This window comes from Artemia franciscana, chromosome 13 (assembly GCF_032884065.1).
Source record: "Artemia franciscana chromosome 13, ASM3288406v1, whole genome shotgun sequence".
Lineage (NCBI taxonomy): Eukaryota > Metazoa > Arthropoda > Branchiopoda > Anostraca > Artemiidae > Artemia > Artemia franciscana.
Genome location: NC_088875.1, coordinates 39,045,465 through 39,068,345, shown reverse-complemented (window position 1 = coordinate 39,068,345; position 22,881 = coordinate 39,045,465). Strand labels below are relative to the sequence as shown.

At 35.2% G+C, this 22,881-nt stretch overlaps 1 protein-coding gene across 1 annotated transcript in view; it reads right to left on the bottom strand.

Moving 5' to 3' along the window:
* Positions 1-7,658: 7,658 nt before the first annotated feature.
* LOC136034912 (transcription factor glial cells missing-like) overlaps positions 7,659-22,881 on the bottom strand; it is a 29,547-nt gene continuing 14,324 nt past the window's right edge. The window contains exons 3-5 of the mRNA XM_065716416.1: positions 14,665-14,783; positions 12,738-12,902; positions 7,659-8,801 (exon numbers count right to left, since the gene is read on the bottom strand). Coding sequence (XP_065572488.1) covers positions 8,331-8,801; positions 12,738-12,902; positions 14,665-14,783 — 755 coding nt within the window. The 3' untranslated portion in view covers positions 7,659-8,330. The remainder of the gene's footprint in view (positions 8,802-12,737; positions 12,903-14,664; positions 14,784-22,881) is intronic.

The window sequence follows — 22,881 nt, the reverse complement described above, 5'->3', positions numbered from 1 at the left end:
GAAGTGATCCGAAAATTACCTCTATTAAATAAAAAAAACAACTTTTTTTTGACTGAAAGTAAGGAGCGACATTAAAACTTAAAACGAACAGAAATTACTTCGTATATGAAAGAGGCTGCTTCCTCATCAACGCCCCGCTCTTTACGCTAAAGTTTGACTCTGGCTCTCAATTCTTCTTTTTAAAACAGTAAAAAACTTTAGCGTAAAGAGCGGGGCGTTGATGAGGAAGCAGCCTCTTTCATATACGAAGTAATTTCTGTTCGTTTTAAGTTTTAATGTCGCTCCTTACTTTCAGTTAAAAAAACTTGTTTTTTTTATTTAATTTCTGAACGTTTTTCAATCAATGCATGTTTTGATTTTGGCTCTCCGCAGAGGAATTATTAAAACGAAATTTGCATTTTTTTTTTTTTTGGCTAAATGGCTTTCTCGTAATTTTGATCGAATGATTTTGAGAAAAAAGAGCGGGGGAGGAAGCCTAGTTGCCCTCCGATTTTTTGGTCAATTAAAAAGGCAACTAGAACTTTTAATTTTTTACGAATATATTTATTAGTAAAAGATTTACGTAACTTATAAATTAGCTTACGTAAAGAACTTTTGTACTCTCATATTATTATTACATATATGAGGGGGTTCGCCCCCTTGTCAGATCCTCGCTCTTTACACTAAAGCTTAAATTTTGTCCCAATTCATTAAGAATGAACCCAGAATCACAAAAGCCGTAGAATAAATAGTTGAAATTACTAAAAATACTTTAACGTAAAGAGCGAGGTATTAGGAGGAGGTGAGCCCCTCAAATGGGTAATAATTTCTGTTTTTTTTAAGTTTTAATGCTGTTCCTTACTTCCAGCTGAAAGAACTTTTTCATATTTATTTTTTCATTGTGTTTTTAAATAATGCTAGTAAATCCTGCGCTCCCTTCATGGAGATTTCCTTCCCCCATGACAAACTATCGATGTAAAGTTCCCCCAGCATATCCCCCTCTTCTCAACCCCTCCCCCAACCAAAAAAATCCTCCTGAAAACGCCTGTACACTTCCCAATAACCATTACTATATATAAGCATTGGTCAAAGTTTGTAACTTGTTGCCCCTCCCATGGGGACTGTGGGGGAGTAAGTCGTCCCCAAAGACATAGTTATAAGGTTTTTTGACTACTCTGAATAAAATGGCTATCTCAGAATTTTGATCCGTTAACTTTGGTAAAATAATTAGCGTGGGAGGGGGCTTAGGTGCCCTCCAATTTTTTTGGTCACTTAAAAAGGGCACTAGAAATTTTCATTTCCGTTAGAATGAGCCCTCTTGCAACATTCTAGGACAACTGGGTCGATACGATCACCCCTGGGAAAAAGAAAAAAAAAACAAAAAACAAACACGCATCCGTGATCTGCCTTCTGGCAAAAAATGCAAAATTCCACATTTTTGTAGATAGGAGCTTGAAACTTCTACAGTAGGGTTCTCTGATACGCTGACTCAGATGGTCTGATTTTCGTTAAGATTCTATGACTTCTAGGGGGCGTTTCCCCCTATTTTCTAAAATAACGCAAATTTTCTCAGGCTCGTAACTTTTGATGGGTAAGACTAAACTTGATGAAACTTATATATTTAAAATCAGCATTAAAATGCGATTCTTTTGATGTAGGTATTGGTATCAACATTCCATTTTTTAGAGTTTTGGTTACTATTGAGCGGGTCGCTCCTTACTACAGTTCGTTACCACGAACTGTTTGATAATACGAAATTCAGCAAATGAGTCGTCATTAAATTTTCACTTTATCTCCACAAGTCAAAGTTCACCTCTGTATTTCGAAGTTTTTCTAATTGACCTCTTTTTTTTCGAAATCCTGGCATGCAGGTTGTAACCTATAAACTTTGATATGTAGTAATTTTGTTTAACCAATTTTTTTACCACATTCTGTTAATGTTCAGGACTCTGTTCCCTAGCAAATTAAATCTGTATTGACATTTGAAAGTCATGTCTTGATATATCAAGTCTATTATCCACTAAAAAAGTTATTATCATTCTTGTAGTGGCTTTAATGAGTAAATTTAGCAATTTTGTACCTGTGTAACTCAAATTTTCATTTGGCTTACTTCTATAACACGTTACCTTTACATGTCAAATTTTATGTAAAACGACCTCTATGGACTATGCATAAGTCGAACTATACGTAACTTGAAAAAAATCGTGGTCCCGTGAATTTCGAGTTAGCGAGAGTCTACTGTACCTTCTGTATGTTTATTGCCTATGCTATAAATAAACTGTCATTAGAAATAATTAGCACTTAACTGCTAAAGATAGTAATAAATCACATATTAAAGTATTTATGCCCCTAAGCAACGCTTCATTAAACAATATATCAGCCAAATAATTTTAATACAAGGGATTCAGTTCTTTGTTTATTAATTAATAAGAATTATTAATTAATAACAAATCTTTAACTGCTTCCCCTCAGACTTCCACTCTCTAACTTTAAGTTTAAGTTTGAGGCTTAGTGAACATAGTACACATTTCCAAGTGTGTGTTTTCTCTTTCACAGTACTTTGAGAATGAATTTGTGTATTTAATCTAAGAAACGAATATCTTTACTTAATACCCCAGTCGCCCCTGAGACATCACGGAAACATTGAAATATTTGTTAAAATTTTTTTATTAAATTAATTTTTTGTGAGTTTCCAATTTATATTACTAAATACCATTTATATCAGCAGGCAATATAAAGCCAAAACAAAAATTATAGGCAGCACATTAAAAACTATAATAGCACTATTTAAGCAAAGATACAGGATACATCGAAGTATTACCACAAGTTGTGTATTATATTGTGACATATTCTCCACATTTAAATAGCGACCGCATTCCAAATTTCAAATTATTTGAAAAATAAAGTTACAAACATTAACTTATCTGTTGGGCATTGTTTGGCCGCGAAAATCAAGAAAATCTGAGCAATTCTTGCCATCATTGCGGCAGAAAGGAAAAAGTGACTCCTAGAGTTTGAATAGCTTTCCCTGGAGGGGGTCACACTGAATATCGTTGTGTATAATTCACTTCCCAAGCAAAGCTTGGTCTCCTAGTGCTTTACGATAAAACTGAACAATAGAAAAAGAGAATGGGTTGGTATCGATTATACTTGTATACAAAATTTCTTCATTGTGAGAAAGATATTCTTTTTTTTTTTTAATTGAATTTATTCTATTCCTCAGTAGACATTTCGTACAGCATGCAGATGCAGAGATAAATGTCCCACAAGCAGCGCTGGTGTTGGTGAAATGCGACTAATTTCAGTCATAATTCTTAGAACATTTATGTCAATTTTCTTTTTGATGCTGATTAGAAGAAATATTTAGAAAAAACAAAAAAGCAAGAAGTCAGCATGGTACTATACATAGAGGTAGTTCTACATTTATAGTTTTATGTGATTCTGAAACGTAACCAATACGATGTTATCAGTGCTTATTAGATATTTAAAGATAAATAAGAGAATCGAAGTTTCAATTAAATACTCGGAATAAATTTAAAACGATTAAATGATTCCTGAAGCGAAGGTTGCTCTACCAAATTCCATGACCAAACTACAACCGATTTGACCTATCTAGATTTAGTACGAATAAAATTATAACAAGTACTAAATCTCATTTTTTTTCATTTAGAAAATTGAATTCACTGCATATTTACCTTCTTATTCTTCAGAAATTCCATTTCTGTCCTATTTGCAGACGTGGAGGGTGTGTTAATTTCCTCTTTAGAAAGTTTTGAAACAAGATAATCTAATCTAAAACTGATAGATTTTAGGATGTAAAAAAACTTTAAATATCTTGGAAAAAAGTTGACCTGAGCAAATGTGGCAAAACAGGAAGCATAGAACATTTTTCAATTTTACCATTAACTAGGCTCACATTTTTACTCGGTGATAAGTTTTCAAAGGCCGTATATTTGAAAAAATATTTATGTGGAACATATTATAAATTGTTAGTGGACCCCTATTTTTCTCGTTTTCCTTATGTCAAAAAAGAGCATGGATTAGTCAAAAAAAAAATTATCTGCTCTAAGTAAAGAGCAAATTTGACACTCAAAACAAGTTTTAAAATGCTAAAGCTACTTAAAACAGTTTTAAATCTACTCAATAAATTACAATTTTCTCCAAGTTATTAGAGGGGCAACTGCCCCCTTACCCCCCCCTTCAACGGGCCATTGGCTCCTGGGGTCAATTACAAATAAAATAACTTACATAATTATTTTAATTATCTTCCCTAATTGTCTTTAACTCCCTTAAATATTCATAATTAACGAAGCGTGTTAAAATCTTAATTGTGTCTCCGCTTTTAGTCTGTTTTTTTTAGAATTCTAAAATCTCACCCCTGCCTCCCCTAAAACTCGTAACGCCCTAAACATGCAATTGGAACCCCATCTTGAAATCTGTAATTCCACCCCATCTGTGTTGATTCTTATCTGAAGGATATTCAAAGGTGTGTCTTCAACTAGAAATGAATGAATTCATTGTTTCAAACAATTTTTTGTAACGAGCTGTGAGGAGCGACTTGGCCCAAAATAACCGAAACTCTAAAAACGGATTTTGATGACAATAGATGCATCAAAAGGATTGGATTTTTATGCTGATACCAAATATGGGGTAATAGGGTAATTTAATAAGTTTAAGATTACCCATTAAAAGCTACGAACCTGATGAAAATGTGCCTGGTTTTTGATAAAGGGAGGAAACACCCCTAAAAAGTCAAGGAATCTTAACGAAAATTGCAGAATCAGATTCAGCGTCTGATCTGCAAAATGTTTTTTTTGTTGTTTTTTTTTTGTCAGAAGGAACATCACGGATGTGTGTTTACCTTTCTTATATATCATTAATTTTTTGGACTAGGGGGTGGGGCAGGGGTAATCGTGTTGAACCAATGGCCCTAGAAGATCGGGAGAGTGTTCGTTCGAACGGTTTTTAAAAGTTCTAGTGCGCTTTTTGAGTAACCAAAAAGATTGGAGGGTAACTTGTGCCTCTCCTATGCCCCCTTTTCCCCAAAAGTTGTCGGACCAAATTTTGCTCAGTATAGTTGAAATTTCTAATTATTATATCTCTGGGGATGACATTTCCCCCTGCTTAGTCCTTAAGGAAAGGGCTAAGTTATGAACTTTGCCCATTGTTTACATATGACATTTGTTAATGGGAAGTATACAGACACTTTTTTTGGGGGGTGGGGGGTGAGATTTTCCACTGGAGAATTTTCCAAGAGCAGAAAAGTTACCGGGGATGAACTTTCACGTGGAAATTTGGAACGAGCGGAAATTGCCAGTATTTTCATGCGAAATCACTTTCTCTCTTACATATTGTCAAAGACTACACTGTCTTTCCATGACGAACAAATAATAGTTCAATATGGAGAAATCCTCTTATTTCTCAGCGAAAAAAAAAAAAATCTCCGGGTATTTCGTTCACATATACAAGACGACAAAGACAGTCATTGTATATGTGACCGAAATACCAGAGATTTTGTTACTGTTTTCACAGTCAAATAAAAGAATTTGATCCAATTAAACTATTATATTTGTGCTTTCATTGTCTTTGGCGACTCCATTTTACATGTAGAGATATTCCGAAAGAAACTTTCAGCGCTGTTGGAATTGCCTGGGAGATTTTTTCATGGGGTAATTTCAGCGGGAGAAATTCCCCACGGTGAAACTTTCCATTGAGGGGGATTTCTGGGAAAATTTTCCACGGACGGGGAATTTTCGGCATTATTTCGAAAACGATGAGGAATCAAATGAAAAACAAGGGTTTTTTTTTAATGAAAGTAGGCTGAAGACAATTTTTCAGGTATAGTTGTCCGTAGGGAATTTTCTGCGAGGATGAAATGGTCCAGGGGTGGAGGGCTTACGTCGGAGAAAATTTCAATCATTTAACTTTTCGTGGGGAGAACTTTCCATGGATGAGTCGTGGGTTTCGCAGCATTGTTTGAAAAATGATCAGAAATTAAATTAAAAAAAAGAGAAATTAATATAAAAAAAGTTTTTCAACTGAAAATACGGAGCAAACTTAAAACGAACAGTAGTTATTCCGAATCAAAAAGGAAGGTTGCCCCCTTCTCAATGCCTCGCTCTTTACTCTGAAGTTTGACTTTTGTCCCAATTCTTTAAAAACGACTTCTAAACCCAAGGTTCCTTTAATTAGAATAACCACTTTCCTTTAAAGCACTACAAACTTTAGCGTGAAGAGCAAGGATTGAGGAAGGGGCAGCCCCCTCCCTCATATATGGAATAATTTCGGTTCATTTTAAGTTTAATGTTACTCCTCACTCTTAGTTGAAAAAAAACTTACTTATTTTCAAGGTCGGGTTTAAAAGCTTTGAGGTTTCTAGGCCCAAGCGCTTTGTCGCCCCGTTTTTGCGAGATTTTCAGGGAAATCCCCAAAAATTTGGGGATATTTGAAGTAATGAGCATAACGCAACTGATGAGCCAAAAGTATCGAAAGACATAAATGATACCGAACTGTCAGATGCCATTCTTGGGAGATATCTGACAGTTTAAAAGTGCTCACGGAACTCCTGTAATGTTCTAAAGCCACTCTTCTATGAATAGGCAGGGCGTGGCGGAGTATATCTGGCATTTTGGCGATAAAACACATTATTCCAGTTTTTGCTAAGAAAAAATTAATTCAGTGATAATTTATTGCGTCCCCTGATACTGTGCACCCCTAGACCTGGGCCTAGTGGGCGTTTTGGTAAATCTGAGCCAGATTGTGTTTATTTAATTCAGTATCTTCTTGTTAAGTATCTTTGTCTTGTTAAGGAGTATTTCGACCGGAAGTGGTTGCCAAACTATTTCCACTAGATGGCGCAGTAAACCGTCTTTTTGTTAAAAAGTCATGTTGTTTCGTCAAATTTATTCAATTAAAATTTATTGATTTTTATTGGCTTATAATACGAGAAAATGAAGGCGGTAAATATTCTATACACGGGGATAAATATTCAAATCTCAAAGAATAAACCTGTTTACAGGTATAGCATTCATCATGTAAAAGCAGATTGTTGTTTGAAAAAGAGGCAAACCTCGCCCCGGCATTAAATTATGCCAGCATTTTCGATGAAATTTCTCTTAAATAAAATTCGGCTCTTAGAAAACTCCACAATGAACTTTCGTAGGTAAACAAACGTCAACAGGAAACAAAATGTGTTTATTTTTGTTACCTTCGCTCGAGGGGTAAGCCAAGTTACACCCCATATTACAGAGTTAGCTTTATTTGGTTTAAAAGTAATTGTTATCAAATCTTGTTTTTTAGAGTTCCTGTTACTAGAGGTCACTGGTGATAGAAATGAACGAATATTCGGGGGAAATTCCTTTCTAAAATAGCCCTAAAAATAAATAGTGGCAATATACCCGTGAAATTAATACATATTTTACCACAATCCGGGCAGCTAATAGACTTTTAGACGAGTATAATCATGATATTTATAGTAATGCGCTGGCCATTATTGAATTCTTGACATTCTGAATAAGTCTATGAAATATACGAGTCTGTTGACAAATGAACTGCTTCCTTTTCCGATTCTTTTCTGCTATTAAAATTTCCATTTTCTATTATGCTGTTTTTCATTTTATTTTCTGCTATGTTTTATATCTCAGATATTGGCTGTGATCGCCTAAAACCGAAACTTCAATGTCACAAGTTTATTAAAAGACATGGCGTTCCGAGTACAAAAATGAAATTATTAATAAAAAGAAGGCACTTTGTGCAAAAGCCAATTTTCGAGACACCTTAATAGCTTTTTTAGATTATAATATCCGTAGTTTGGCCATAAACTTCTCAAATGTTAATAAATTTGGAAACAGTTAAATTCTCATTTTTCTCTAATCTTTTCCTTCTAATAGGGACTGTGGGCCGTACAGTCTCCCTGAAAGAGACAAAGCTAAACAAAAGTGTTTAAAAAAAATGTTACCTCTTTTCAGATCATTTTACTTCCTGTATGACATTTATAGTCATGCACTGGTTCATTTAAAAATTCTTGTCATTGCAAATAAGTCTGTTAATCAAACGAGTCTGTCGCATCGGAAAGGAAACCGAATCTTTCCTTTTGTTTGACCCCCCCCCCCCCAAAAAAAGAATGTTTATCTGACTCGTAAAAATGTAACAAAAATGGATATAAACTAATTTTTATGCATTTCTTAAGGTTTTTGCATACCCCCCAAAAAATCTTTTCCAGCCCCCCCCCCCCAAAAAAAAAAAATCATGAGTATGGCCTTGGCGTTAGTAGCGAAAGTAAGAGGTGATAAGAAGAAGAAGAATAACGTTTCAAAATGAGGAATTTTGTTTGAGACTGGGCTTTACGCTAATTAAGATAATTGACCTAGAAAGTTAAAAGGTTCTGCATCTTGAAATGGAACGGGAAACTGATTTAAGCAACTGTTATCCCAAAAATAGCCACCACTTTCAGTACTCATATCACTTCCCATAATATCACATCTATAGTCATACACTGGTTCATCATTGAATACTTGACTTTGTGGATAAGTCTCTAAATTATAATAATCTAGGCATTCACCATTATAAACATTTTGATAAGGCATAGGTTCATAGCAGTTTTCGAAAACATTGTCAACCCCTGCATAGGTTTCAGTGGTCCAAGGCTGTTCAACTATGGGGTAAGACACAGTGTATTGTGTCTCAGGTACTGGTTCTATATATTCCTGCTGGAAATATGGATATTCAACTTTGGAAGTATTGATGGAGTCGACTAGAGAGACTTCTGGTGTCCAAGTATGTTCGGGTTGCCATCTAGAAATAGGATCACAGCTTGCTTGACTCTGGAAAATTGAAAATTCATCGTTACTTGAATTTAATCAAATCTGAATCCATAGAGAGTTTTCCAATATAGAAATAGCGGACCGTAACCATTGTGACTCATGTCATTTTGATGATGATGATGAAGAATAGTTTAAAGTCCTTTTTATGTAAATTTGATATTTGCAGGATACGCTACTTTTAGCGGTACTTATTTAATAACGTCGATTTTAAGGTTTCACGATACCCATAAAGTGTGCTATTTACATGTCTGAAAACTCTTTAAATTCACCACAAACATAACTTTGTGGAAAGCCACATCTGAGATTTTTGAATATTTTATATTAACCTTAAAATCTATTAAATACAGCTGCGTTGGCGTCAAGCGTCTTGGTACTGCGGAGAGCTGTTAATCGCAGTTGTAGTAGTAAAGTACTTTTTAAATTAATTTATATTAACTGCCTTTAATTTTAATGTACTTTGGTTTAAAATAGACTTTCTAATCAGTCTGGATATAAATACTAAACGTTTTCTTGAGTTTCGGTTGACCTTGCCTGTTAAACTCCCCCCCCCCCCCCCGGTTCCCGAGAAATTTCTTCTCGGAGGAAATCTAATCCTCTTAGCGGTCTCCACCACAGACAAACTCAAATGAAAATCGTCCTTACCTGTAAAACTGAGCAGCCAAAGAGAAAATAAGCGAGTAAAAAGAATGAAGAAAAGAAGAGATCCAAAGATATTCTACCTATATACGAAAATACCCGCACATTATATAGTATAAAATATACTATTAAATAAGATATTTTCATTTTAAAGTTTCTTGGTTCTGACTTGGAGTTTGAATCCATGTTATTTAAACAACAGAAAAAAAATGAAAAAATGATTCTTAAAGCTACTTCATGCGAAAAACCCTTCTGATATACGCCTAGCTGATGCGTCCTCGAACGCAAGGGGCGGAAAGGTATCATGTACTACAGATAGCGGTACCAGACCAAGTCCCCGGGATGTAACTACTCGTACTTTTTAGTCCCGGCCTCTTATCTCTGTGCGCTTCCATAATGGGTTATATCTTCTACGGCTACCCCTAATTTCATATTATCAAATTTTATACTTTAGCCTTTAACTACCCCGCTATGATAACTCAAAACACGTAAAAAACAATAAGGCTATCTGGGATAATTGTCTTGAGGGTTTTTTTTTAGTGGGGGAAAGAATTGGATTTGAACATATATGCCACTTATTCCCTTCTTTATGAGAGAGAGTAAGAAATTAATATATCTTCAATGGAGATATGTTTGAGATAGTTATCATTGGTATTGGCCTTCTCTCTTAGAACCTTGAAAAGTTATCCGTACTAAACTATTACGTTTGAGCTATTAGTATTTTGTTTGTAATACCTGTAGCGTTACTAAATTCTACTTAGATAAATAGTAATTAGTAATATTAGTAAATACTAATAGTAATTAGTAATAAATAATAAATTTTAATGAATTATTAATTAGAAATAAATAAAATTCTAAATTAATAATAAATAATAATTAATAAAAATTCCAATAATATTCTTCATCAGAAATTGGGTGTTGACTTTTAGTAAAACTCGAAAGTAGAAAATTTTGTGCTCTATCAATAATTTTGCATTTTAAAAACGATAGTTTTAGTTTATTAATAATGCAGCTCGATTTATTGTAAAAAATTGTAATTTTCAGTATTTATTAGCAATTAAACCTTGTTATTCTTTCACTGCATAAAACTGTGTAAATTTATAAATTTCAAAATCTGAAACAGCATCGGGTGGACCCCTAGCAAGTGCAAAAACAGGGGAGATATATTCATATATTGTATAACGCTTATCACGTGATGAAATTGATTAAGATAATATATCATTTTTTTTATCCGAAAATATTCCTAGGTATACAGGGTGTAAAAAATAGCTTCTTTAGCTTTTTATCTCATCTGTAAGCAGGGCCGTTTCCAAAATTTTTTTGAGGGGAGGGAGTTGGGGATTAAAATTTTTTTTGGGGGAGGGGCTACACAAAAATACTTTACAAAACGCATCACAACATTGTTTTTCTTCATTTTTGTTACAGTTTTGTGAGTTGGACAAACATTGGTGGGGGTCAGACGTCTTAAATTACCCCCCCCCCCACCAGTAACGATCTTGCCTGCAAGTTATTTAAAATCACTATTTTTGAACATTTGCTATTTTTTAAATTAACGAAATCGTTTGATAAGACAATCCATTGTTTTTGGCTTCTTTTTTATTATTTTTCAGGTGAAAGCTTTGAATAAAATAATTTTTTCCATTTAGGAATAGGCGCTGCAACCTTAAGAAATTTGTTGCGCTGCAATCTTTAGAAACTTGTTGCACTGCAACCTTTAGAAACATCTGTATTTCAAAAATTTCCTTTCTTTATCACAAAATGGACATAGATCTCCCATCGGAATTTTTTTTAGACGAAAAAGTATCTAACTTTTCTCTCGGTTTCGGAATATGTTAAATTGAATAAAATCTGCAACTATGGTGGTCTTTTCTGCCTAAAAATATGTCAAATATTCCATATTGCTGTCCACACAATGTTCTGTGTAGATTAGAGAAATAAATATAGCAAAAAAGAAGGGAATAGTTAACATAAAAAAAAAATTATTGATCAACCTATAAGATAAGTTATGTTAAAGTTTTGGACTTTGAAAAACTATATAAAAAATATTATTTGTGCTGTATAAAGTTATGATGTCATGCCATAGATTGTAAGTGCTATTATTACATTTCTGATAAAATTAGCAAAAACCGTTTGACAAGCTTTTTTCCATGACAAAATCACCGTGTTCAATCACACTTTGATCCTCCTGATCTATATTACCCTTTTGATCATCGCATTGAGAACAGCTTAGTAAATAGTTTTTAGCAATTGCCTCGGAAGCGTGAAATTGTGAGTTACGACCTCCAGGCGTGATGACAGTGACGAATTATCTTTAATGTGGTCAATATTCAACTTGTCATACCTTTGGGCGTGATGAAAGTGACGAAGTTGTCTTCAATGTTGTCAACAAATGTTGTCATCATTTTCTGAATAAAAACTATTTTAAATTCCTCATAGAAAAAGTATAGACTACAGTTTTTGCTTCTTAAGCAAAGAGTAGGCTATGGGTACCTTAAGAGTGGGAACTGATGTTATGCTAGTGTCAACAAAAAGATCCTCAATACCATCTAGCGTTTGGCAACACTTGGTATTTTTATGTGTAAGAATAAGGATAATTTTTTTAATTTATGTTACCCATACTATACACTCTTATAAGTTACCCATATTCAATACACTCTTATAAGTTACCCATACTCTGTTTTCTGGGGGGGGGGGCAAGAAGGGGTGTTATTTAAGTAAGTATCATTCAAGCGGTAGGGAGAACAGTAACTGTTTAACAAACATACTTCTTTGTAAATTTAAAACTTTACCCCGTACATTATAAACAATAAACACACATTAAACAATCATAAATTTCAGTGCTGGTGCTTGGCTTTTTACTAAAATTGTCAGCAATGAGCTACTGCAGATGAAAGCTGCTCTCCTTGATTTTCTGTCTCGTACGACTTTAAGAAATATTTTTATTAGTATTCCATAGCCGTAATTCAGCCCTATCAATAGAATTAAATTTTTGAAATTTATTATACTTGGTTTTTACATTGAAAATACTCCGAATATTAGTCCAAAATTGTTGGAAAAATCTCCTATTTTTTTTAGTAAGATTAGGTCCATCTCCAAAAAGTTTATGTATTATCAAAATTCTGGCTACGTCAATGGATAAATTTGAGACTATTAAATTTAATAATATATTGTGATTTTGGTGCAAGTTATAGCCGCAGGATCGCTGCAGAATCGCTTTTTTAAGAAGTAGCAAAATCCTTAAATGTTTTCAGTGAAGTTCACCAAGAAGTGCTTTATGCCGAAATAGGAGCTCCAACTTACAATAAAGATTTTGTTTGGTGGCGGAATAATTTCTTTCTTCATCTCTTCTGCTTCTTCTTTAAGTCGTCGGCGTTTCAATCCAAGTCTTGAAAATCCTTTCAGTCGCTTTTGTTCTGCAGCTGTGATTTTTGCTTCTGGTTTTGGATGATCATGTACTCCCTTGGACTAGAGAATCAAAGTAGATATGGTTAAACCTGGACTAGGTAAAATCAGATAAGTACATTTGGGTAGGTATCTTTCGGGACAGAATAATATTTTACAAGAGATATAAGTTAATTTTCTGTATGGAGTGGTAAGCAGGACCGTAATTTCACCAAAATCCTTGGGGGGGGAGAACAAAGTTTGTCCAATTTTCCCAATTCGAGTGGAAACAACCGAATGCAAAATGAAAAATATGCTCTAGAATTCTGAGAGTATGGTATCCCTGTGTCCACTATCGAAAATTATGCTCCTGCAAAGCAATTGGTCTAGTTTGTGATCACCCCCTCCCCGTGATATGGTTGTCGTTTAATTTTATGGAATCTTCCTTGCTTTTATACAATTCTTTCGAGTAAAAGGAAAGAGTAAAATGCGGAGGGCAGCCACACCTCTTCCTAATTTTTTGGAACTGCCACTGTTTTTACATTAGTGCTGTATTTATTAGGGTGCCTTACACATATTTGCCACATATTAAAACCACTGACGTTTTAGGGAATGACGAAAAAATTGACCAAGAGTGCTGGAACACCTACTTAAGCTTCTGCGACGAGCTTTAAAGTAGAATTTTTTTGTCGTTTGTTTATTTTTTTCCGTATTATTAATAACTACTGCCACAATTGACAACTGATTACAACAGCGAGACGCCTGAGGCCAACAGAGCTGTGCAGGCCCGTCCTTTGGCCGAAATGTAGACCAAACACATTTACGCATAGGCACTGAAACATTGGTTTCTTTAAGGAATTTTGTTGCTCGGCATCAAATCAATGTTCGGCATATAACTCATACATGCCGAAAAAAAGACAAAAAACATCACTTCAATTTCTAAGGTCCAGACATTTTCTAAGGTTGGCTTGACTTCATACTACTCATGTATGAAAACAGCGATTTGCTAAGATATTTCTTTTAGTTGTTTCAAAATTGTGAAGCTTTTAGGGCAGTGTCACATTTAGCCAGTTTTGAAAAACGAAACTGTTAATTAAGACAGCTACATCTTCAAAATAAAGCTACAACATTTTAAGCTATTTGGCACGGTCATATCCAGGGGAGTAAGGGGGTTCGAACCCCCCTCCTAATACTAGTTCGATTCGTAAAAACGTAATGAAAATTAATCTGATTTTTCAAAAGTGTTTTCAAGTTTTTTGTACCCCCCCCCCCCCAAAAAAAAAAAATCCTAGATACGGCCCCACTATTTGATGCTATATCCTTTAGCTCTTTTTTGCTGATTTCACATCAGCATTTTTGTTTTTAATTTGCTATCAAAGCTACATAACTGTAAGTGCAGCTTTTTTTTTAATAAAGATCAAATTCCTGATTTTTCATAATTTCTTAAAATATATTTGATTGTGTATGTTTCAACTTAACCAAGTTAATCAACTCCCATGTCACTGTCCTTGGCACATAAATACGGACACTTACAAACCATACAGAACACACTCGAGAAGTGAACTTGGGTTAATTCTAATGACATATACCAAAAAACTTTATTAACAAAATTATGGGTACTACACCGGACAATTATGGAAAGCAAGCTGCCCAGAACGCACTAACCAAACCAAAATACCAACTCTATATATTGAATATTTAATTAAGATATATCTACAACGTATTTCTTCCACTCAGCCTAAGCTAATTGTCCCCGAATACAGATAGCTGAACCAGTTTTTGTCAGATATTATAGAGCAAACTTCTCGAGTGTCTTTTGTGCAATAAATAAGTACCGAAAAAATACCTGAAAAAATATTGCACTTTCCGTGTGCCTCCAAAAATGTGTAACAGGGTAGCCACTGTGCCCACGACAAGCTACAATTTCTAGTCTTCCAACGCATCGTCTGTTCGGACATGGCTTACCTGAAATTAAAAGAAAAACAACTTGCATAATTATATAGGAATGTTTATTGCTTCAAAATGCACACGCAAATCTTTGTAAACAGCACGCGCCAAATAGCCCCATAAAACATATATGCAAATTTGATATCTGGTGCACCGAATTTGCTTTGCAGTTGTACATTGCAAAAAAGGTAATTTATAATGAACAATCGCACCCATGCAATGGAGGTGTTTTGTTCATAATGATATAGGTGGTTGTTTTGACATTAACAAGTAGTCTTTTATTTTCTAAATTCAAACAGTGAGGATGCAAAGAAAATAAACTTTGAAAAATACAATTTTTGTGGAAAGCCAAGATCAATCAAAAAATTATTGCTCGAAAATTGCCGATGCAATTAAATAAGTGACTTTACATACCTAAAGAATCCTCTCAAGGGGTATAATTAAAACATAATATCCCTGACCATGTCGGTAACTCAGCCCATCAATAATTTTAGCTCTGAAAACAATCGTGCGACGCTATGAAGCAGGTGCCTGAAGCCTTAGGCCAAGTGAGTATTTTTCATTATACTGTTAGTAGGTTTAATCAAAATGGTGATTAATTTTATACGTATCTTTCTACGTAGAGTACTTTTATATTGCATTTTGCAAAGCGAATTTTGCGGTGGATAAGGGGACACAATGTTTTTTTCTCTGGTTTTCATAAAAGAGCATACTTTAAGCTTCTTTTGTTTTATGCCCCTCATTCTACAGACTCGTTGCCAAGGATAATATAAAGGGAAAATCTTATAAAAAGTAAACAGGGACCGAAGAATATGACTGAAAAGAAGATAGTATTTCCACTTGTTTGCTTATTCTCTCTTTCTTTAAAGCTTTACTGTTTCTAATCTCCACCTCCATGCAGTGGTGTATATAGGGATAGTAATGGGGATATCTGTCCTTGGGTGCAGCCTCTGAGAGGACGCCAAACTGAGTTCTTTTTGTGTTTACTTATTATGGCACTTGGTATTAACCAAGCGACATATAGCAATCGCAAATTCTGTCGGTCTGTCTGTCTGTCGGCCCCGGTTTTGCTACTTTAGGCACTTCCAGGTAAGCTAGGACAACTAAATTTGTCAGGCGTATCAGGGGACTAAACCAGATTAAATTAAAAATAGTCGTTTTCTCGATTTTACGATGTGGGGGGGGGAGTGGGGGCCGGTTAATTCGGACAAAATAGAAAAAATGAAGTATTTTTAACTTAGAAACGGTTGATCAGATCTTAATGAAATTTGATGTTTGGAAGGATATCGTGTCTCAGAGCTCTTATTTTAAATCCCGACCGGATCTGGTTACATTGGGGGGGGGAGTTGGGAGGGGGAAACCTAAAATCTTGGAAAATACTTAGAGTGGAGGGATCGGGATGAAACTTGGTGGTAAAAATAGGCACAAGTCCTAGATACATGATTGAAATAACCGGAACGGATCTGCTCTCTTTGGGTAGTAGGGGGGAGGGTCAATTCTGAAAAATGAGATATTTTTAACGTGTGATTGGATCTCAATGAAATTTGATGTTTAGAAGGACATCGTGTCTCAAAGTTCTTATTTTAAATCCCTACCGGATCTGGTGACATTGGGGGAAGTTTGGAGGGGGACCTAAAATCACGGAAAACGGTTAGAGTGGAGGGCTCGGGATGAAACTTGGTGGGAAAAATAAGCAGAAGTCTCAGATACGTGATTGACATAATTGGAACGGATCCGCTCTATGTGGGGGAATTGGAAGGGGGAGGGTTAATTCTGAAAAATTAGAAAAAAATGACGTATTTCTAACTTACGAAAGAGTGATCGGATCTTCATTAAACTTCATATTTAGAAGGACCTCGTAACTCAGATTTCTTATTTTAAATCTCAACCGGATCCAGCGTCATTGGGATGGGGACAGTTGGGGGGGTGGAAATCTTAGAAAATAATTAAAGCGGAGAGATCAGGATGAAACTGGATGGTAAGAATAAAAAAAAGTCTAAGATACGTGACTGACATAACCGGACCGGATCCGCTCTCTTTGGTGGAGTTGGGGGGAGGGTAATTCGGAAAAATGAGGTATTTGTAACTTATGAACGGTGATCAGATCTTTATGAAATTTGATATTTAGAAGGACCTTGTGATTTAAAGCTCTTATGTTAAATTTTGACCAGATCCTGTAGTATTGGGGGGAGTTGGAGGGGGAAACCGGAATTCTTGGAAAACGTGATAATTGGGGTATTTTTATCTTACGAATAGGTGATCGGATCTTAATGAAACTTGATATATAGAAGGATCTTATGTCTCAGTTGCTCCATCTTCGACTCGAATTGGATTAGGGGACATAAGGGGTTGGAGGAGGGAAACATAAATCTTGTAAAACGCTTAGAGTGGAGAGATTGGGATGAAACTTGATAGGAAGAATAAGCTTCTAGATAGACACGTTCTAGATACGTGATTGACATAATTGGAACGGATCCGTTCTCTTTGGATTAGCTGAGGGGTGTTAATTTGGAAAAATTAGAAAAATTGAGGTATTTTTAACTTAAGAACGGGTGACCAGATCTTAATGAAGTTTGATATTTAGAAGGAATTCATGTCTCAGAACTCTTATGTCAAATCCCGAACAGATCTGTTGACACTGGGGGGAGTTGGTGGGGGAAATCGGAAATCTCGGAAAACGGTTAGAGTGGAGGAATTGGGATAAAGCTTGGTGGATAGAATAAGCGAATGTCGTAGATACGTGATTGACGTAACAATACTAGATTCACTCTCTTTGGGGGAGTTCAGTGCTTTGGGGGGAGTTTGCTAGCCTGTGTTTTGCACCAAAATATCTGAGATTTGTGTTGCATGAAGATGATAATATACAACTAGATAAGTATATCTATTCCAATGGAAATGTTGAATAAAAAGCAGAAAAATTTAATTAAGAAAGAAAATATGAATGCATGCTCAGTTTAAAATTGAAACGGATCGAAGATTCTAATGGGTTTTATGGCATTGAGAACTTGAGGTGTGTTTTTTCTATTTGATTTCTGATCATTTTTGAATAAATGCAGGTTTTGAATTTGGCTCATCGTATATCAATAATTAAAGCGATATTTGAATATCAATTTTACTCTTTTTTAACTAATAATAACTTTATGATAATCTAAGCTTGATTTTTGTTCCAGTGGTTTGGGAATGACTCCTGAATCACAAAGGCTGTTTAATTAGAATAATAACCTCTTTAGAAGTTAAAAAACGAAACTTTAGCGTAAGAGCGAGCTATTAAGGAGAGGCAGCCCATCTCATATACATAATACTTTCTGTTCGTTTTAAGTTTTAATGCAGCTCCTTACTTTCAGTTCAGAAAACTTGTTTTATTTATTTAATTTCTGATTTTTCTTTTAATAAAGCAGGGAAATCCAGCACCCCTTCGTGGAATATTCTCTTCCCCCATGAAAATTCATCCATGGAAAGATCCTCTCACGTAACCTAATCCCCCGAGCCCCCATCCCACCACCAGAAAAATCTCCCCTGAAAACGTCTCTATACTTACCAATAGCCAATACTATATGTAAACAATGGGCTAAATGCATAAGCTGCTGTCCATCTCCCAGGGACTGTGGGGGATTAAGTCTTCCTCAAAGACATAGTTATAAGATATTTCGACAATGCTGAATAAAATGGCTATCTCAAAATTTTCATCTAGTGACTTTGGGGAGAAAATGGGCGTGGGAGGAGGCCTAGTTGCCCTCCAATTTTATTTTTCACTTAAAAAGGGTACTAGAACTTTTAATGTCATATCTACTGAGCCCTTCCACGAAATTCTAGGACTACTTGGTCGATACGATCACCCCTAGGAAAAAAAGCGAATTACCACGCATCCGTGACCTTCCTTATGGCAAAAAATACAAAATCCCATATTTCTGCAGATATGAGGTTGAAACCTCTACAGTGGGGATCTCTGATACGCTGTATCTGATGGTGGGATTTTTATTAAGATTCTATGACTTTTAGGGGTGTTCCCCCTTTTTCGAAAATAAGGCAAAGTTTCTCTGGTTCGTAACTTTTGAACGGTAAAACTAAACTTGATGAAACTTATATACTTAAATCAGCATAAGAAAATTCAATTCTTTTGATGTAAGTATTAATATCAAATTCCATTTTTTAGAGTTTCCGTTACTATTGAGCCGGATCGCTCCTTACTCACAGTTCGTTAGCACGAACTGTTTGATTGCTGTCTTTGTTTCTGGAGGGCTGAAAAATAAAGTTTTGTGTCCTGGGTGCTAGTCATATTCACTACAACGCTGAAATCAAGCGCTTTGATGCTAAAATACTAAATAATTAAAAAAAAATCAGTTAATGACTTCGGGTTGTGGATGCTTTAATTAATAATGGATCACAGATATAGATGGTCTTCGAAATCAGAACAAATATCTTACATTATTTGCTGGTTGAAGTTAAATGTGGCATAAGTATCTTAATGAAAATATGATCATGAAATTCGGCATATCAGATTACCCTATAGTGGAGGTTTCACGCTCCTATCTGCAAAAATGTGGAATTTTGTATTTTTCGTCAAAAGAAAGATCACGAATATGTGATTATATTTTTATTCCGGGGGTGATTGTATTAAACCAATGGTCCTAGAACATTGGGAGAGGGCACATTTGAACATAAATTAAAAGTTCTATTGTCCTCTTTAAGAGACCAAAAATATTGAAGGGTAACTAGCCAGTTGCTCCTTACTGTCAGTTGAATAAACTTGATTTTTTATTGGATGTATTTTAGCATCGAAGAATAACTGACTGAAAATAATCATTAGAGGTGAAAAAAAAAAAATCAAGATTTTGGCTATTTTTAAATGGAATGCCGCCACATGTTGACTTTAAACATAAATACTGCTTCTCAGGGAGCTGAAGAAAATTTTTTAAAGTGGCTTTTGAAAGTTCTGTTAACTTCAATTTTCTAAATTTAGTTACGTGGATACAGGGCCATATCCGTGATTTTCGTCCGGGGGGATTTTCTTAGAGGAAGGGAGGGAGGTACAATTTTTTAACACATCAAAAATGCGTTTTATGCATTTTATTACGTTTTTACGAGTTGGATATATGTTTGGGGGAAGGGGGTAAAATCCCCTAACCCCTTCCTTGAATGCAGTCTTGCGTGGATATGATAATGGATAACAAAAAGGATAACGATTATCAAGTGTCATTGATGGCCAATAGTTAATATGAAACGTTGATAAATCATCACCCCTTTTTTAACATTTACGAGGGAGCATTGATTTTTATTTGCGCTGTACTTTCTAAACTGGGATGAGAACCCCTCACTTGCAGCAGAAAGTTGTCTGCTGACTTCAGCTTTGATTTTGTCTCGAAGTCACATTTTGGTAAATAGGACAATTTCACTCAAAGGGCACCCAAGGTCCATTGTACGAGCCACAACTCATAATTTTTTTTTTTTAGTTTTAGATTCAAAAATTTTGACAATCAAAAAAGCACTGCTCATACATCATCCGTAATTGTTGGAAGTTAGTAGATTTTAACACCTGTTCGTGAAAAGCAAATTTATGCAAATTTAAAGTTTAGTTTAGAATAGACATAGTTTAGACTTAAGGAGCTGACAGTTTTATTATAGTCCAACAGTTTGTAGATGTATTAATGCTGTGTTGTAATTAAATCAGCCAATTATTTCAAAATAAATCTTTCCTAGAACTTAGCTGGGAGTGTTCGGTTGGCGGGATTCTAAATGGTTTGTAAGGGTGGTGTGTTTGCTGGAGCCGACATGCCATTTAAAGGTAAAAAAGGTAAAGGATACGGCATTAGACTTTACAGTCCCTACCGGCGGTGCTGATCTCCATTTCTTGGCCCTTCAGCCAGGAAGTGCAATGGGGGGTTGGAGGCCAACCATCCTGTGCTTTCCCACACCCTTCCTGTGTACCTTCCCTAGATTTCTCTAGGTACCCATTTAGAGCTGGGTCGACTCTGGCTAAGCTTACAGAGTCACGCCACTGACCCCCGTCCCAAACTGAACAATTGGGTACACTGAGATTCGAACCCGCGTCCTCTCAGACAACAGATCCTGAATCCAGCGCACCCATCCACTCGGCCATTTAAAGGTGACAGGCTGGTAAAAGAATATGTGTTATTCCCGAGTCACTTTATTGTCACACTTGTGGATAAAATTTAAATTGCGCACAACAGTGTTAATTATGTATACCGATCGTAATTTTTTGGGTTTAGTATCGCTCAGCTTTGACGCAATAAATATACGATTAAACAATCAGACAAAAGATTTGAAGCAAAATATTTTTTGTTCCGTTTCTGTCGATAGCCTGCTGCTGGGATGCTCACAAGGATCTCATTGATAAATTAACATCTATCCTATTAATAAAAGGAATCTTAAATTTTTTTTGGTTCAAAGTCATCTTTAATTTAGCGTTTACTGATAAGATAGAATTATTTGTATGGTTTGTTGCTCTGATTGAAAATGGGTCTCTCGGCTATCTTCTAGTATTAATTTATATTTAATAATAATGAATTTTTTTTATATCAAACAGTTCGTGGTAACGAACTGTAGTAAGGAGCAACGCGGCTCAATAGTAAACGAAACTCTAAAAACGGAATTTTGATGCTAAAAGATACATCAAAAGAATTGAATTTTCACACTGATTCTAAATATATAAGTTTCAATTAATTTAGTCTTTGTCATCAAAAGCTACGAGCCTGAGAAAATTTGCCTTATTTTGGAAAATAGGGGGAAACATCCCCTAAAAGTCATAAAATCTTAACGAAAATCACAGCATCGCATTCGGCGTACCAGAGAACCATATAGAAAAAAATTCAAGCTCCTATCTAAAAAAATGTGGAATTTCGTACTTTTTGCCAGAAGACAAATCACGGGTGCGTGTTTATTTGTTTGTTTTTTGTTTTTTTCCCCAGGGGTCATCGTATCGACCAAGTGGTCCTAGAGTGTCGCAAGAGGGCTCATTCTTACGGAAATGAAAAGTTCTAGTGGTCTTTTTAAGTGATCAAAAAAATTGGAGGGCACCTAGGCCCCCTCCCACACTCATTTTTCCAAAAGTCAACGGATTAAAATTTTGAGATAGCCATTTTGTTCCGCATAGTCGAAGACCATAATAACTATGTCTTTGGGAATGACTTACTCCCCCACAATCCCTGGGGGAGGGGCTGGAAGTTACAAACTTTGACCAGTGTTTACATATAGTAATGGTTATTGGGAAGTGTACAGACGTTTTCAGGGGGATTTTTTTTGGTTTGGGGGGTGGGGTTGATGGGAGGGGGCTATGTGGGAGGATCTTCCCTTGGAGGAATATGTCATGGGGGAAGAAAAATTCAATGAAAAGGGCGCAGGATTTTCTAAAATTACTATAAAAAAAAAACAATGAAAAAATAAACATGAAAACGTTTTTTCAATTGAAAGTAAGGAATAGCATTGAAATTTAAAACGAACAGAGATTATTACGCATATGAGGGGTTCTAAAAATACTTTAGCATAAAGAGTGAGGTATTTAGGAGGAGATAAATACCTTGCTCTTTATGCTAAAGTATTTTTAGTAATTTCAACTATTTATTCTACGGCCTTTTTGATCCAGGGGTCATTCTTAAAGAATTGGGACAAAACTTACAATTTAGAATAAAGAGCGAGGTATTAACGAGGGTAAAAACCCCCTCGTACACACAATAAAAATATAAGAACATAAAAGTTTGTTACGTAAGTTAATTCTTAAGTTACGCATATTTTTTACTAATAAAAACGTTCGTTAAAAATTGAAAGTTCTAGTAGCCTTTTTAAGTAACCGAAAAATTGGAGGGCAGCTAGGCCTCCTTCCCCACCCCTTATTTCTCAAAATCGTCCGATCAAAACTAAGAGAAAACCATTTAGCCAAAAAAAATTAATATACAAATTTCATTTCAATAATTTATGTGCGGAGAGCCAAAATCAAACATGCATTAATTCAAAAACGTTCAGAAATTAAATAAAAAAAATAGTTTTTTTAACTGAAAGTAAGGAGCGACATTAAAACTTAAAACGAACAGAAATTACTCCGTATATGAAATGGGTTGTCCCCTCCGCAATTCCTAGCTCTTTGCGCTAAAGTTTGACTCTT